At 42.2% G+C, this 18,879-nt stretch overlaps 1 protein-coding gene across 2 annotated transcripts in view; it reads right to left on the reverse strand.

Annotated features, from left to right (window-relative positions):
- Positions 1–734, reverse strand: part of TGFBR2 (transforming growth factor beta receptor 2) — a 91,625-nt gene extending 90,891 nt beyond the window's left edge. Inside the window, exon 1 of one of the 2 annotated variants that reach the window (XM_058729646.1) lies at positions 2–734. In XM_058729646.1, the coding sequence (XP_058585629.1) occupies positions 2–95 (94 nt within the window). In that variant the 5' untranslated portion in view covers positions 96–734. The remainder of the gene's footprint in view (position 1) is intronic. The other variant, XM_058729647.1, reaches the window with a different exon arrangement.
- Positions 735–18,879: the final 18,145 nt, after the last annotated feature.

The raw sequence follows: 18,879 nt of genomic DNA on the forward strand, positions 1-18,879 counted from the left end.
CCGGACTTCAGAACGTGCGGCGGGATCGTGCTGGCGATGCGCGTCCACAGGACGATGTGCAGCGGCCACAGGCCCCGGAGCAGCCCCCGACCCATGGCAGCCCCCGCCGCTCGTCATAGACCGAGCCCGGAGCGCAGCGGACGGCGCCTCCCGGAGCCCCGGCTGCGCCCCCGCGCCGCGCCCTCTCGGGACCCTGCGCCGGCCGGCCGGGCAGATGCGCGGGCCAGATGCGGCGCCGCTCGCCAGCCGGGAGGGGGCCTGGAGGCCGGCGGGGCGCGGGGAGGCCCCCGGCGGCCGAGGGGAGCTGCGCAGGAGGCCGGCTCCTGCCCCCGGCGAGTGCGCGCGCGGGGGTGTCGTCGGTCGGTGCGCGCGAGTGACTCACTCAACTTCGCCCGGGCGCCGCGGGGGAAACAGGAAACTCCTCGCCAACAGCTGGGCAGGACCTCTCGCCGCCCGAGAGCCTTCTCCCTCCGCTCGGCTTTCAGCCCTCGCTCTCCCTCCTGCCTGCCAATCACGTCCCTGAGACCGGCCCCTCCGAGGGCTTTGGCAAACTTTCAGCTGCCCCCGCCGCCCTCAGGAGTCGCTGGCTCCGAGCGTTTGCCCCCCCGCGTGACTAAGGGCACGCGTCTCAGAAAGTAGCCGAACACCGCGAGTCTGCACGCTTTGCACGAGCTCCCGCCCCAAGCATCCTCCCCCTCCGCACACCCCCCTTTGCATTGTTCCCGGGTGCTCCCGGATCGTGTGTTCAGCCCCCCAAGTGCAGCCCCCGCGAGCGGATGCCGAAATCTGAGGCGTGAGCGCAGTTTTGTTTCAAATTAAATAGCAAGTAGCGCCTCGAGAAACTTTTGTTTCGTTGTGAAATGTTTTCCTTACTGTAGGTCCAAGTCCGGAAGTTTTTTTTTTTTTTCCTTTTTCCCCCCCCCTTTTTTTCCTCAAGCTTTAATGTGCGTGTTAACCAAATGAGTATCTTGCTAAAATGTAAAATTTCTGATCCAGGCCCCCCAAGCTGCAGCGTTTCTGAGGAGCTCTGGGGTGCTGCCTCCCGTTTTGAACTGGCCCTTCCTGGGGGGTGGGGGTGGGGGCGCTTCAGTGAGTGTAAAGGAGCAGCCACCACAGAGGGATAGTGGTGGGACATTTCATGCGCAGAATGGATGGAGTATGGCAATAAATGTTAATATCAGAGTGGCCCAGGAGTGAGAGAAGTGCCAGGGTTTGCACTCCAATACTGCCTGTGAAGAGAGAAGCCTTAGCGCCTCTGCAACAGGGAAAGCTGGGGCAACCTTGAACCCTCCCTTCTTGCTAGGCTGACCAGGTTTGCCCGAAGAGATCCATGTGCACACCTGTTTTGAAGTTCGATCATTCAAGGAGCCCCTTTTCCTTTCCCAAGCGTGTTGGTTGGGTAGGGAATTAATTATATGCTCATTCCAGTTCCAACCGTGTACGGTTCTCTGGTCAGGAGATCTTCCAGCAGGTTACACAATGAACTTATTTCCTTTATCTGAGAGAAACATTTGCAGAGGCAGGTGGCCAGGTTCATTGGGAATAAAAGCAAATAGCTCTCCCGGGAAACCCAACGCCGGAAAACCTCCCTGTCAATCTAAGAGTTCATTTGCTTGATCCTGAAGCCCTCAGCCTTGTCACCATTGTTCCACCCAACCTGGAAGCTGCCTCTGAATGTCTCTTAGGAAAAGGCCACTTCCCAGCCCTCTTGTGTTCCGGATGCTGGAAGTGCAGGGAAACCAGGAGGGGCTGGGCATCTTCTTGCTCAACCACAGCCTCGCCAGAGCTGGTGCCACTTGAGCCACCAAGGAAAGTGGAGTTCAAAATCTGCTTCTTGCCATTTTCTCCACTGCCAACCCTTGGGCGGGAGTCTCCCAACCACCCATCCCCAGTCCTGGCCATTCTGGGCACCCAATTTCTCAAATCAGAGCTAACGTCCATTTTTCAAAGTGCAAACCTAATTATCCCAGTCCTCTGATTAAATGCATTCAGTGGCTTCCCACTGCTCTTGAGAGAGGGTAGAAATTCGATCCTTCAATTCCCTTCCTCTCCTGCTGAGAGCCTTCTCCAAATTCCCTAGAGCATGTCCACTACTCCTCTTGTACAGAGCCACCCCTAGGGCCCCCTTCCTTCTCTCTGTTCTTCCTTTCTTCTTCACCCAGCCAATTCCTAGTCTTCTTGGTAAATCCCAACTTCCTTGATGGACACGATTTCCCTAACCTCTCTGAATAGACTTTTTATTATGTGTTCTCTTGGCACACTTATGCTTCTCATTTTTAACACTACAGGTATCGTTGTGTCATTATCGGTGTCACTCTTTCACTTCTGTTCCTCTCTCCAGCTCAAGTCCAAATTTTTTGAGGACAGGGATTAAATTTTTTCCCTCTGCTCACCATTGTGAGCTTAGTTCCTAGCATGTAACAGGTGTTTAATAAATAGCTGTTGGATAAATGAAAGAATGAGTTAATAAAGATTTAGAAGAAAATTGGACTTCAGTGCCCTACTTATTCCACAGCTCTGGAGAAGGCATTCTATTACCTAATAAATTGAGATGTAAACAGGCTAGTTTTTAGCTACAGGTGATGTCACTATTACTTCCTTTTCTTTAAAAAGGAGAAGTGTGTGGGTATTTTCTCTCTTCTTTTTTTTTTTTCTAAATTTGCCCAAGTTCCTCTGGACAGCTTACATATACTTCCTTACTCCTCCAGACATACTGAGAAGCAAATAAATGCCCAGGTGATCCCAAAGACTTTTTTCCCCCTATATTTAATGCAAAAACAGATGTTTTACATTGTCAGAGGCCAGGTTTAAGATACTCAGTTCCGTGGCAGAGAATTTAACTGGAGGGCCTTTGCCATCATGTGTTAGTAATGTTGACTTTAATGTTGTTTGCCTTTAACATTTCTGATTTAATCCCCAATCTCCTGTGAAATTGAGAGTCTGAATTCAGCATTGCCAAATGCAAACTCATCCTTTAGAAACCATCAGCCCGATGAAATCAGAGGCCTGTAAACTCACACATACTGCAATTTGGCAATCTTAAACGTTTGTCAGTATGACCTTCCTTTTGGGATTCTCGCCGTAAAAGAAGTCTGATACTCTCAGTTAAAACATTGCTTTCACACAGAGTTTTATATTTGACTCAATATAATTTTCAGTTAATAGACATATGCAAAACTTGGGGCCATTTGCAGATAGAAGCAAAAATTAAAACCCCAACTCCTCAGGACTTAGAAAACAAAGAGTAATTTTTAGGCCCTTACCAATTTGAAAAACAATAAAAACCAAGTTGAACCAAAGTTAAACGGCTTGAGTGTCTTCACATTTCCAGTTTTACAACCTCTGAGCGCACGCGCGCGCGCGCGCGCGCGCGCGCGCGCGCACACACACACACACACACACACACACAATTGCACTGAATCAAAATGGTTAATTTAAGCCCTGCATGTTCCAGTTGTGATAAGCCAGAACTTTCCACTCCCCTCAACTTTTTGACACACAGCTGCTGAGGTTACTGGCAACCAAAGCAGTTGACAGAAGACTGCTCTTCATAGAAATCAATCATATTCTGCATTCTCAGCTCTTATCTCTTGACCAATTCTCCTTCTATTGTGAAACAGACCAATGAACACTGAGACAATACTGAATGTGTGAGAACCACCCACCCCTTTCAGAATCTTACGTGATGTTAGCTCCTCCAGGAAATATTTTGTGATTCCTCCAGCTTCAAATGATCTCTCCTCTCCCAGAGGGAACCCAAGGAGCATTTCGTTTATTTGACCTATTTTGTAATGTTTATCCCATTCTGACACGGAGTGCGTTATAATTATTCATTATTTTTTTTGGAATCCTACCCCCCCACACACATACTTGTAAAACCCTTGGAAACATAGATTATTCATTTTTCAAATTTGAACCACACTTTCCGCCCTACAGTACTCCATGTATGTTTCCTGTCTCCGATAAAGGGAAAAAATGAGAATATCTGTTTTTCTCATCCATCCCCTTATTGCAGTTCTCTACAGATATTAATAAAACCTGCTATTATACCACATGTTTAGAGAAAGCAGGAATTGTTTCTTTTGGAGAAAACATAGTTGTGTTTTAAATTGCAAAAATAATGTATATTCACTTTAGGTGGAAAAAAACCTAAAATAGAGATAAGCCAAAGGCAGAAATCAATAAAAAGATCCTTCACTCTATCACCCAAATATAATCACTTGTTAACATTTGGGAGCACGTCCTTGCAGTAGTGATCTGAGTTTCACTTCACGGGTGAAGAAACTGAGGATTATAGAGATTAGAGAGTTGGCAAAGTTCACGGAGCTAGTAAGGGACAGAGCCCAGGTTTATGCTGACGCCTGTCTAGCTCCAGAGTCTACACTCTAGAATAAGTTGATCAAGTGGTCGATCCTAACCACCTGACCAGCCTGATCATCACACTATTTTGGGTGACTATGGGCTGGTGAGAGCCCACCCTCTGCTATCACTACTTCCTCCCTTACTCATTGGTCAGCCCATGGTAGTCACCTTTCCATTGGAAAGTATTTTTGCTTAGCAAACATCTTGTCTTTAACTTGTGCCATGGGTGGGCATATTCCAATCAGGGGCTTACCTGCCTTCTTGCTCTATTACCTTGGATAGTAGGAGCCTGCTCACCTCTCTCCCTTGGCATTCTCTCTCCTTTGACTTCAGTGTTGCTCTTCCATTCCTATGTTATGGACTAAATAATATCCTCCCCAATTCATACATTGAAACCCTAACCTACAATATGACTAAATTTGATGATAGGAGCTTTGAAGAGATAATTAACATTGAAAGAGCTCATGAGGTTAGGGTCCTAATCCCATGCGATTGGTATCGTCATAAAAAGAGTTGCCAGGGAGGCAGAAGTGCACACACAGAGAAAACGCCACGTGAAGACACCGTGGAAGGCAGTCAGTCACCTGCAAGCCAAGAACAGAGGTCTCAGGAGAAACCGAACCACCAACGCCTTGACCTTGGACTTCCAGCCCCTGGAAGTGTGAGAAGTAGATTTCTGCTGCTTAAGCCGCCCAGTCTGTGGTATTTTGTTATGGGAGCGCTAGCAGATTAGTGCGCCCAATTTCCTGTTGTTCCTTCTCAATATCTTGACGGGTTTGTTTTCCTCCGCTCATTGGTCTCATGCTAGTGCTTACCAACTCTGTTCTCTGCCCCTCTCTCACTCCTCCTGGGAACACATGCATTTGTATGGCTTCACTAATACATGACGATTTCTTTTTTTTTTTTTTTCAACGTTTTTTAAAATTTATTTTTGGACAGAGAGAGACAGAGCATGAACGGGGGAGGGGCAGACAGAGAGGGAGACACAGAATCGGAAGCAGGCTCCAGGCTCCGAGCCATCAGCCCAGAGCCTGACGCGGGGCTCGAACTCACGGACCGCGAGATCGTGACCTGGCTGAAGTCGGACGCTCAACCGACTGCGCCACCCAGGCGCCCCAATACATGACGATTTCTAAATCTAATCATCAAGCTCTAATTTCACCTAAGCTAACATTATTCCATTTGCCTACTCGACTCTTCATGGATGTTCCACTGGCATCGCATACACTCGTAATTTTAAAATTGGACTCCAAAGTGCATGTCCCCTTGGTACATTCCCCATATGGAGAAAAGGCTCTATCTTTAAAAAAAATTTTTTTATAAATGTTGAAAAGGGTGCCTGGGTGGCTCAGTTGGCTGAGCATCCAACTCTTGATTTTGGCTCAGGTCACGATCTCAGGGTCAGGGGACTGAGCCTCCATGATCAGTGCAGAGCCTGCTTGGGATTCTCCCCCTCTCTCTCTGACCCTTCCCTCCTCCTTTACCTCTTTCTAAAGTTAAAATTGAGAGAAAATTGTATAAAGGCTCCAACTCCAATGGATAGCCCAAGCTAGAAACATTAAAAATCAGCTAAGAGTTAACTTCTATTTTACCTTCTTGAACTAAGTGGGCATTAGGGTCTATCTATAGCCCTGATAATATAATTGTCACAACGGTGATAAGCTCAGGCTACGACAGAAGCAGGCACTAGGGGCCAAGAACCAGCCTGAGAGTGAGAGAAGACCGCAGGGAAGGAGTGCCTTTTGAGCTGAATCCTGAAGCATGGTCAGGCCGTGAAGGCCTGAGGAAGCATGTTGCAGATACACAGATCAGCCATGAGAAGACAAGGGGAAGTATGAGCGTCGACTGGGCCGGGAAATACAAGGAGTTTAAAATGCCCAGAGTACAGATTTGAAGGGATTTTAGGTTGTATTTTTTTGGCCCCAGTTCTGCCCCCCTCCCTGAATTCATGTTCTTTGCCTTTTGAGTGTGGAGTTCCTCCCACTAGAGGCAAAGGGTTCTCACAGGCAAAAAACATCATGGGGTCCATCATGGGGCTGGAGGTGAGGAGGGCAAGGCAGCTTTAATTTAGATTCTTGGCGTCATCTACACATTTGATTATTTAGGAAGTTATAGAATACAGCCAACACCATGGCTGGCTTGCGCAAGATTTATTCTTCCCCTTCCTGCTTTGTTATCAGAGTCTAATTTTGTTGAGGATATGGATTTAACTGTGTCTTAGGCAAAGAGCCTGTCCTGGTTTGTCTGGGCAAAGAAATGTAAAAAGGAATACTACTGGGGCTTGTGAGAAAGTTTTCTTTCCAAGGAAAGCCACTCTTCCCGCTCCTGTTTCTTACCTTTAAACGTAATTAGGGGAGGCTGAAGCAGTTACAGGGATACGGTCACCTTTCAACAATGACAGAAGGCCAAAAGTATCCCAAAGTAGAACTACTGAACCAATATAAGTAACCACCTCAGCTTAGACATTATCTGAGTATGGTGGGTAGTCTTCACAGATGGCTATGACCCTTTCCTTTCCTCACTGGCTTACGGTTGCTCCTCAAGAGGTGGGATGGATCCTATTTTCTCTTTTCTCTCTCCTTGAATCCAGGCTAGCTTTCTAACTTACTTTCGCCTATAGAACATGGTAGAAATGATACAGTGCCCGTTCTAGGGCTGGCCTCAAAGAGAGACTTCTCTCAGAAACCAGTTAGCAGGTAAGAAGTCTGAATACCCTGCAACCGTATGCTGTGAGGAGGCCCAAGTGAACCCCATAAGAGGCCACATGGAGAAAGATACCCAACCAGCCACCAGCTCTTCCAGTCCTCCTAATAGAGGCATCAAACACATGAGTGAAGAAGCCATCTTGGACTTCCCAGCCCCAGCAAATGCCAGAGGGGATAGAAAGCAGCAAGGTGATCCCAGTCCAGATTGCAGAATCACAAGACATCATAACTGATATCATGTCAACTGTCAGTTCCAGTCAAAATTCTAACTAATACAGAGAAGTCCACTAATGAAATGGAAAGAAGGAGATGTTTCAGTCACCACATGGCTGTCAGTCTGTGTACCAGATACAGAATCACATCAATTATGCCTTAACTGTATGATTTCTCCAATTATCTTGGAAATCACACCATTACATTTTTTATGTATTTGCATTCATAAAGAAACACATATTTACATGTATATGTTTGCTTATACATAGCAAACGTGTAAGTGAACCAAAATTTTGTTATTGCATTTTAGTAGTTATCTAGTTGTGGACATTAACAGGGAATCTCAAAACCCAATAGTGGCCCAGAGTAGCTTGGGCTTGGAGAAGCCCTTTTTTTTTTTTTTTTTTTATGTCAAGCTAAAGAGTTTATATTTCATATGTCAGGTGATGAAAACATCGAAGGAAATTTTGATCAAGGGAGGGAGATGATCAGAACTAATCCGATAAGATTTTCAAAATAGTGATTAAAAGTCTGAAGGATGCATCTGAGGGTGTAAGACTATGTCGGGAAAACAACTGTGAAATCACAAGTCTGAGCCAAAGGAGCATGGGAATGGAGGGAAATCAATGGATAAGAAATATATAAAGAGCTCAGTTTGGCAGAAACTGGTGTCTGAATTGACATGGGACGAAGCAGAGGGATAGTCTTGCAGAAGATGGTTCCCAAAACATCCTGCTTAATAATTGTAACCAACATTGGTCGCCCAGCACATTTTATGTTGCACACTGTTCTGAGTTTTTAATATAAATAAATGCCCATAGCCCTCACTGCAATCCTATGAGGTACATGGTATTATCATACCCACTTTACAGGTTGGGATACTAAACCACACAGAGGTTAAGTAACAACAGAGCCAGAATTCCAGCCCGGTAGAGACCAGCTGCATATCCCTGGCTCTAAGCCACTTTGTCATCTACTGTCCTTACAGTGGCCACCCCTTAGATTTCCCCATAGACTGTGGCATTCTTGAGGCAGGAACTGTGTTTTTCACATCTTTAGCTTCCTGTGCATGATTTATGTTTGTTGCTCAATAAATACCCGTGAATGATAAGATGATGCAATGAATAGACTCCATAATCTGTAATATTAAAAAACTGAGACTCTACAAATTGTGAATCTGGGAGATAAAATCCATAACACCCTCAATGCCTGACTACCAAATGAGGCTAGAAATACCTGCCATGGAATTTAAACACCAGCATAAACTTCCTCTTACGTTGTTGAAAAATGCTTCCCATAAGTGAAAATGGTATAAATAAATGAAAATAGATTTTATCTCCCAAGAGAATGTTTATATTTTTGATAGTTACATTGATCAATTTCACCCTGGTAAATGTTCATCTCTGATTTTTAAGTTTAAAAAAAAAAAAGAAAACTGCAACAAAAGAGGTTTCATTTTTTATTTTTATTTTTAAAATTTTATTATGATTATCATTCAGTTGAATAAGTAGTTATTAACCAAATGATGTTATAAGACTTGAAAGTTAGACACTTAGTCAAACTTAAGTTATTGCTTTAAATTACAACAAACTGTTTTAGTTGTTCATTTCGCAGAAATACAAAATTACTTAGTGGTACTGGTTCATCGGCTTACAAAATTATACCTTAACGTGAGTTTATTTAGTTGGTCTCAGAAAAATAATGATATAACCATATTAAGAGCTACATTTAATTTATACTTTGATTTCATGGTATTACACATCTCAGAGCATGTAATACGCATGTGTGCTAATTAGACTGGATGAATATTTGAGATCTTCTGATAAAACTTTTGTACCCTAGTCAAAGGGAAATATTTTGTGAGTAACGGTAGCATCTAGAAAGCTCTTATCAAGACTGCACCCCTAAGCAGTTTTTGCCATATTTATCTTAGATCAACTCCAGACGGTTTGCTAAGTGTCATGTGGAAGTCAGAAATGAATTTTTGTTGGTGAAATGATTGTTGCTCAAGATATATAAATTGGCTTAAAGAGGGAGCCCCAGGCCTAACCCAGTATCCTGTGTTTGGCTTCTGTTGGAAGGTTCTGACCCTTGATCTCAGATTAACTGAATCCTACTGCTAGAAAACGGTCACATTTTCCTGGAGTGACTATTTCCTGCAAAATACTTTCAGAAAGTGTTAAAGGACAGAGAGCAGAGACTTCACTTTTCCACAGAGGAGGTGGACATTGGTTTACTTAATAAATATACATACGTGTAGCAGAATTCAGTTTGAGACTTGCTTCCAGTGTTAAGTGTTACCTGGTGGCAAGGACATGGGGAGACCTTGGGTTCTCAACCCATTTCTAATTTCCCCCATCCACCAAACATATGCAAACGTTTGGCAATGACAAAATGCCTTGAGTCAGTTCACAGCAGTTCTATAAATGCAGAAGCTTTAGTTTAACAGCTAAGAACAATTGCAAAGAATATTTGGTAACAAAACACTTATGCTTTAGTGTATCAGAGGTGAAGAATTCACAGTGTGAAATGCGCTCTTGCATAATCATTTGCAAAAGTCTCAAGAGGTGATTAATTATTAACCCACTGAATCATTGGAAAAGCATGTGCTACATGTGCCTTCGGGCATTTCAAAGGGGTGCCTCCTTCCTGAAGTTGACAATAGACCCATTGGTTCTTGTTTAGAATTGCCATGGTGAATGCTTATCGCCAAGTCATAACAACATCAAACCATCTGCTCCTTGCAGTCATTCCTCACCTACAGGCTATCAGAATGCTACTCGTTCTTTAGAATTCCAGAGGAAGTAGTTCAGAGAGGCTGCCTTTGACATTTATCATTATCTTTTGCCTCCACACACAAAATCAACTCCCGAAAGACAATTAAAACAGTGGGCTATTTTCCCAACACTTCATGTTTTATTTGACTGATTTTATAGACACCTCTTGTTATGCTCTACTTTTCCTTCATCTCAACCATCTGCTCCCATGAAACGTATTTGTTTCTTTCATGGGGAACACCCATATTCCCCAGGACATTTTTCTCTAAGGAAAGAAAACTCAATCTTGGTCTTACCATAGACCTTTTATAGGTTTTCAAATCAGGGCTTTTACATGAATATCTTTTACAGAAAAATAACGATTCTGTAGATAAAATTCTACTTCTGGGTGAAGTGTACAATCTCCAGCCAGACCTAAAAATAATGCTGGGGTAGTATTTTCCAATTCACAAAGAGTCCCCACACACCAGATCTTATTTTTGCCTCACGGAAACCACATGATGTTGACAGGGCGAGAAATTATGAACTCCATTTTGCAGGCGATGAAAGCGAGATTCCAAGACATTAGTGACCTGCCTGAGGCTACACAGCTAGTAAGAGCCAGAACACCAATTGGTTACCTGACTTTTCTTTCTTCTGTTCCTCAGGGACTTCTTCAACTCTCTTTTTTGCTGACTTACATGTCCCTACACTGGGCTCTCATGTCTGCTCCTGGCTCAGGGTATACCGATATGCTTAAGTCCACCCCAAAATTTCAAGTACTGTCACTTGCTTCCTATCCAGAAGGGGCCAGAGTGCTCTGGAGCCAGAATGCCCTGGGAGCATTTCTACAGTCCATGCATCATGGTGATTGACCATTAGTGGACAGTGTCTCCACACACAGAGGAGCCCAGTGGAACTGCCTGTCCAGGAGAGTCATCCCTGGAGACTCCTGGGATGGGAGATGCGGTGGGGGTAGACAGTAGAGCGCTGGTAAGGTAGGGGGATGCCATCCAGTTTAACCCCCTACTCTTGGCACTCCCATGATGCCCCCATGGTTGCCTTCTCCTTGCTGCATGGCCTCACAGCCGTCTGATCCTGAGGTCAGTTCTTGGACCAGTGAATGACCATTTAGGATATGATTCTTTGCTGCTGCTTCACAAGTGTGGCCTCTCTCTTCCCTACATGCAAGCCTATAGCATATTTTTCTCCAAAACAGGAGATCTTAATCTGGAATTCATGGAATTTACCATGATGTGCAACAATTTGTATGAATTCATGTACACGTGTTTGTCAAAAGAGGGGATCATAGCTTTCATCAGATTTTCAAAGGGGTTTTTGATTAAAAAAAAAGTTTACTAATAATATTTAGAGTGAATGATAGATCTGGGAACCAGACCCAATCCATCTCACGTCAGAGTCCTGATTCTTGACTCTTTTTTCCTATCTTCCACCTTCTAGGTTGGAGACCCTGAGCAATTTATCCAACATTTCTGAGCCTGATTGATTTTAAGTTTAAAGTCAAGTTGATAATCACATCAGACTTCCACTTCAAAGATGGCTTAGAGCTACTTTTCCCTATACCTCCTGATTAGCACAAGTAAAAACCTTGGACTCTATATGTAGGAAAACATAGGAAGACTATGGAAGGTGGAAAGAAGTAAAACCAACTAGGGACCTCTAACCTGAGGAACCACATAGTGGTGAGTTTCTCAGTCCTCCCCTCTGCCTCTCCCCAAAAGCTCATACTCGGAGCTAAAGAAGCCAACAACCAGGAAACATCAACAGGTAAGACTAAAAAACAAAAACAAAACTCCAGCCAAAAGACTAGAAAGGAGGCAATCTAGCAAAATAGAAAAATTTTAGACGGTAACTGCTATACTCCATCAAAATACCACATAAGATATTGTGGTTCCACCCATACTAGCAAAGACCAAAAGGGGAGCATAGATTTCCATGCTTGTGTAGTTTTAATGAGGGATCCCAACCCCCCCTGCTGAGGTGGGGTTAGAGAAGGCCAAGTAGAAAGACAGGACTTTTATCGCCACTGGCCAGTAGAGCGCCCCCTTCTGTCCCTTCCCGCTTCTGTGCTGTGAGTGGAGACCATGTAGAGAGCCTGGATTTCTACCCCTATCCTGCAGTGATAAGGTGTCTCTACCATTTCCCGTTGGGGTGCTATCAGACAAGAGCTCATGGAAAATCAGGACTTTTACTATTGCCCAGGAGTAAGAAGGCCACCTCTACTTTCCTGTCAGTAGATACCACATGGGAGCTGGAACTCCTAACTGCACCCAGCAATGAGAGTCTCCCCACACCACAGCCAGGTGTCAGTGTAGGTCAAATGGGCAGCCTGGATTTTGATTTCTACCCGTCAGTAACAGTGTGGTGCCCCTCAATCTATTGGAGCAGTATTGAAAGCCAAACAGGCGCACACACACACACACACCAAACAAACAAAACCCTTAAACAGAAGATTTAAACAAGATCCAGAGTTTCACAGCACAATTTAAAAATTCCAGGTTTCCATAGAATATCACTCATATCAAACACCAGGAAGATCTCAAACTGAATGGGAAAAGATAACAAACGCCAACACCAAGAAAATGGTGCTATTACAATTACCTACCAAAGATTTTAAAGCAGCCATGATAAAAATGCTTCAACAAGAAATTAGAAATATACCTAAAAATAAATAAAAATAAACGCAGGAAAACTCAGCAAAGAAAGAGAAATATAAAGAAGAATTAAATGGAAATTTAGAACTGAAAAATATAATAACTGAAATGAAAAGCTCATTTGATGTGTTCCACAGTAGATTAGAAATGATGGAAGAATTAATCAGTGAATTAGAATAGAACAAGAGAAATTACTGTCCCTATTTTCAGATGACACGATTGTCTATGTAGAAAATCCCATCTACAAAAACTTTCCTGGAAATAATGTGAGTTCAGCAAGGTCACAAGATATAAGATAAACACATAAATATCAATTATATTTCTGTGCAGTAGCAATGGACATGTAGACACTGAAATGAAAACTACAATGCCAGTTACATAGCTCAAAAATGAAACACATAGGTATAAATTTAACAAAACACATACAGAAATTGTATGCTGAAAACTACACAACATTGATGAAAGAAATTAGGAGAGGCCCAAATACAGGGAGAGATACACAAGATCCACTGATTGGAATACTTGAAGTAGCGAAGAAACCAATTCTCTTTAAATTGATATATGCTTTTAAATCAATTCCTGTCAAAATACTAGCATGATCTTTTGTTGGCATGGAAAAATGTCCTGAAAGAAAAACCTGTTCTAAAATGTACACGGAAAGGCAAAGGAACCTAAATACCTAAGCCAATTTTGAAAAAGAATAATAAAATGAGAGGCCTCAGTCTATCTGATTTCAAGCTACAGTAATCAAGACTGCATGGTAATGGCAGAAAGAGGAAGACACATAGATCAGTGAATCAGAACCCAGAAATAGACCCGTATAAATGTGCCCAAGTGATGTGTTGCAAACATACAAAAGCAATTCAACAGAGAGAAGATAGTCTTTTCAACAAATCATGCTAGAGCATGTGGACTTCCTTATGTAAAAACCAAAACCGAAAGAAAACAAGCAAAACTTGGACCTAACCCCCCCATCTTATATAAAAACTAAGTCAAAATGGATCACAGACTTAAATGTAGAGGGTAAAGATATACGAAGTTTGGAAAAGTAAGCATAGGGGGAGAAATCTTTGCAATGTAGCTCTAGCCCAGTATTTTTAGTCTTGAGAACAAAAGGACATCCATAAGAGAAAAGAGTTGATAAATTAGACTTCATCAAAATGAAAATGTCTGCTCTATGAAAGACCCTTTGAAAAAATGAATAGATAAGCTACAGGTGAGTAAAAATATTTATGATTCACATAGCTGATAAAGAACAACTATCTAGAACATATAAAGAATTCTCAAAATTATTTGAGAATGTATAACCCTACAAAGCAGTAAGGACATGGGCAAACAAAACCAGAAGACATTTGACCAAGGACGACCCACAGATGGCAAATAAGCACATAAAAAGATGCTCAACAACAATAGCCATTAGGGAATTGCAGATTAAAGCCGCAATGAGATATCACTACATACCTGTGAGCATAGCTAAAATAAAAAATAAGGGCAACACCAAATGTTGGCGAGGACATGGAGAAATTGGATCACTCAAACATTATTGGTGGGAATGTAAAATGGTATGGCCACTTTGGAAAACAATGTGGCAGTTTCTTAAATAACTAAATCTACAACTCCGGCAAAACTGAGCAATTCTACTTCTCGGCATCTATCCCATATGAATGAAGATATTTGTTCACAAAGAAAAAGGGGCAGGAACATTTGTAGTAGCCCCAAAGTGGAAATAACACAGATACCTTTCAACAGGTGAGTGATTGAATACATTGTGATACATCTACACCATGGACTAGTACTCAGCACTAGCAAGGAATGAGCTATTGATACACCCAATACCAGGATGAATATCCAGAGGATTACACCAGTGAATAAAGCTGATTACAAAGAGTTACACACTGAATGCTTCCATTTATGTCACATTCCTAAAATAACAGAACATTTAAAAATGGAGAACAGATTAGCTGTTGCCAGGTGTTGAGGAGAGGATAAGGCAGTGGGGAGTGGGTATGGCTAACACAGAAGCAACCTGAGGGAACTTTGTGGTGATACAAATGTGGTGCATATTGGCTGCATCAATGTCAATATCGTGGTTGAAATATTGTAATAGCTTTGCAATGTTACCATTGATCGATAACTGGATTTAGAGTACCTGGAATCTCTTTGTATTACGTCTTATAGCCATGTAAATCTACAATTATCTTAAAATATAAGTTTAATTAAAAGGTTATGTCTTGGCATGTCTGGGTGGCTCGGTTGGTTAAGCGTTTTGACTTCGGCTGGGCTCATGATCTTGTGGTTTGTGAGTTCATGCCCCACATCAGGCTCTCTGCTGTCAGCACAGAGCCCATTTAGGATCCTGTTTCTCTCTCCTCTCTCTCTCTCTCTCTCAAAAATAAATACATTAAAAAAAGGGGGGTAGTTATGTCTCACTCTCTCTTCTTGTGAATCAAGCGTGATAATGTCTATGAAAACTTTTTATAACTTATAAAGCTCTGACAGATGTTAACTTTATATATATAATACATATATACAGAAAATAAATTATATATATGTGTGTGTGTATATATATAATTTATTATCAAAATAGCACCAACATTAAGCTTTTCTTTGCATGTATTTGGATGTGATATGTTATCAGTCTATTTCTCTCAATGCATTTTCATGCACTTAATTTTCAGGTTCTTTAGCGTATATAAATGAGACAAAGTTAATGAGTTTGCAGGTCTGATTCTAATGACAACCAGAGAAAACCTCACTCCTGAGTTAACATAAACAATGTGGCTTTTGTGTTTGAGGATGCTGCTGCCAACGATGTAATTAACTATCAGTGATGCGCCAGTGAATGGATTCCGAAATTGGCTTCAAAAGCAACGGTTGGAGATCACTGGGCAACTATCTTGTAGCAGGGTTTGGAAGATCACATAACATGGGGCGCCTGGGTGGCTCAGTCAGTTAAAGTCCAACTCTTGGTTTTGGCTCAGGTCATGATCTCATGGTTTGTGGGTTCAAGCCCCACATCAGGCTCTGCGCTGACAGCTCAGAGCTTGCTTTGGATTCTCTCTCTCCCTCTCTCTCTCTCTCTCTCTCTCTCTCTGTCCCTCCCCTGCTTGCTCTCTGTCTCTCTCTCTCTCTCTCTCAAAAATAAATAAATAAATACATAAATACATAAATAATTTTAAGAAGATTACACAACAATGCTTGTAATGGATTGAGCTCAGACCCAAGGGCACAGTAGGTATACAGTAAATATTTGTTGAATGAATGAATGGCATACTACTAAATAAACAGTAGCAGATCGTACTACAATTAAGTCTGTACTGGAATGTTCGGAAGACACCTTAAATTCGTCATTCCCATCCCTGAACTTGGCCTCTCTACCCTGCAATCTAACCAGACACTTCCCTTTTATTCTTGTCCTCGCAAATGACACATCTATCCACAGATACTGTTGTGTCATACCAGAAAGTTCAATCTTTCTAGACTTCCTGATCCAATTGGAAACTAAGTCCTTAGCAACTACTTAATTATCTACTATCTCCAGCCCCATAGCCTCTGGCCTCCTTCCTTCCCTTGTCATTTGTCATCTAGGAAAGTCCACAACGCTTCTGTTTTCAACACTCAGACTGGTGCATCCTCTAGTGTGATTTTTTTCCACATCACACGAATCTTCTATAGATAGCAGCGTTAGTAACTATTTATTGAGCCCTTGCACATACTACACACTAACTGTGGGATAAGCTCCTTTCATACACTAACTGTGAGTTTGGTTTAGTGGGCATTTGGGTAGAGTTTCCCAAATCTATCTGGTCCATGCTTGTCTCCACCTCCAACTCTACATAACTTTTCCTTCCTGAACTTCCTTCCAGATTTTGGTTAAAAGTTTTCTTTGTTTACCCACATGTTCTGGGATAAAGTCCTTTCTCTGCGTATTTCAAGAGGATGAACCTTGATGAGTCTGGGCCAGGGATGCCATTCCACCAATTCTACCAGACAGAAGTTAAGATGTGGACACATGGTACAATTCTGGCCAAACAAGATGTCTGCTGATGGCAAGGTGCCAAACGGCTTCTGCCCAAGAGTTTTGTTGCTCTCCACAGAGATGCATGACTTCCTTTTTGGTCTTATGGGTGTGGCTACATGAGGAGCTGGTCATCTAGCAAACACAAAAGGCTAATACTGAAGGAAAATACCAACATACGCCAGGAATTTTGGTCCTTAATGAGGCCATCAAGTGACCGAATTATCAATTCTGGTCTTCTGTAACGTGAGGTGATTGTTCTTATGGTGAAAGAATTTGAATTTTGTTTCGTGTTACTTGCAGCTGAACTCACCACGAATAATAAGATCTTATCCCCACTTTGTTGCTGAGGAAATGTGTCGAAGGCATCCAGCACTCAGATCCAAGCTTCTGAAGCCCCAGATAATTCCAAGACTGTGTTTCTATTGCTCACAGTACTTACCACACAATAGTACATCTATTGGTCACTTGACCGTCTCCTCCCCAGACCGCGATTCCTTATTGGGTAAGTTTTACACCATCAAATCTGTGAGTTTTTCCCGTGCTGGGACCTTACACTGTCATGGTTTTATGACTGGACATGACATTAAGGCAAGTAAATACTGCACTTTAGAAATCTATATCTTTTTTATCTTCTTTGGTAACGAATATTCTGGTGGCCTCTCGAAAATTTGTTTCATTCCCTTTCCCCTGAATAGCAGACGTAAGGTTTATGTGAGATTAACCAGGCCCCTAGGTCTAGAGGTCAGAATTGGCCCAGGTCAATCAAGATAATTCTAACTTCCTGTGACATTTATAGTTTTAGAGATGCTGAAACACTGAAGGATGATACAGTGTGAAGCTTAACACTCTTAACTCATGGTTTGGGGAAAAGCAGTATCCCTCACCTGGAAGTGAAGACTCCAGTCTGGAGTTCTGGAAAACGCTGGCGGCCATCTTCCTACCACGAGGCAAGCCAGCCTAAGGATGAAATGAAAGCACAAAGGAGGGAGAAGCTGAAAGAATCGAAGGAAAATGAGGCTTGATGATATTGTGAGTCTTTGGGTCAAACAAAACCCAAAGCTTGCCTTAATTCTGAACTTTCCAATTTTGCGAGTCAATACAGTCTTTCATTACATTTGAGTTGGGCTTCCTATGGTGTACAATATAAAGAGTCCTTACTGATATAATCTTAATTACATTTTAAATTAAAACCTATTCCAAATAAAAGATCACATTGCAAATAGTGTAAATATAGACCCTCGTCTGCATTATCCAGCTACAATAATAGGATTTATTACTTGTGCTCCTTTTCAGTTACATTCCCGAAGTATTATAATTTTATATCTAATTTTGTATTCCTTGGCTATAAACCATTTAAGAATTTTAGGAAGCGAAGTGTGAATATTAACCTTAAAGAAGAAAAATGAAATTTTATCTATGTACAATTAATTCTCCTTTGCGTATCTGTCAAGTCAGGATTCGGGCATAAATACAAATCCTTCATAAGAAAGAGAAACAAGGTCAGTATTTAATTGCTGCTAAAGCTGGGATTCTGAACACATGACCGTCTTATTCATTGTGGAAACTTAAATCCAATAACCGGTGGAGCTCTGTTCCTTTTCTTAGAAACGAAATGTTTCTAAGGGAGCCTACTCTTTTACCTCGAAGCATTTATATGCATACACACACAACCATATACACACATGTGCATGTATACTTATGAGGTTCATTTATTTTTTCCTGGCGAAGGCAGACATTTGCAGTTTGGAGATCTTGACACTATATCTGTGGAAGGGATTACTGAAACCTGACAAAGATTTCTGGTTTAGATTTTATAAAGAGTTCAAGCAGCCTTAAATTCAGTTTATTTGGGGGATCTGCCTTTGGAAAAATTGAGGGATTTGTTTGGCGACGATATGGAGATGCTTCTTGACTGTTCTGGTGCAAAAACTGAAATCCATATGTAGAGCTCACAGGCAAGGAATTGATATTTAAGAGGGGGAAAAAAATCCATTCTTTGACTGTTGTGTTGAAAGTGAGTTCAATAGCCATGAGGCTGCTATTGAAGCTGGCAGCACAATGCTGTGAAATAAATGGACTCTTTCTATATGAAAACTTGGCTCTACTGTTAAGAGAGTTTTATAACCTTTCACAATCAAAATTTAACC

The sequence above is a fragment of the Neofelis nebulosa genome, chromosome 5, assembly GCF_028018385.1.
Source record: "Neofelis nebulosa isolate mNeoNeb1 chromosome 5, mNeoNeb1.pri, whole genome shotgun sequence".
NCBI classification, from domain to species: Eukaryota; Metazoa; Chordata; class Mammalia; order Carnivora; family Felidae; genus Neofelis; species Neofelis nebulosa.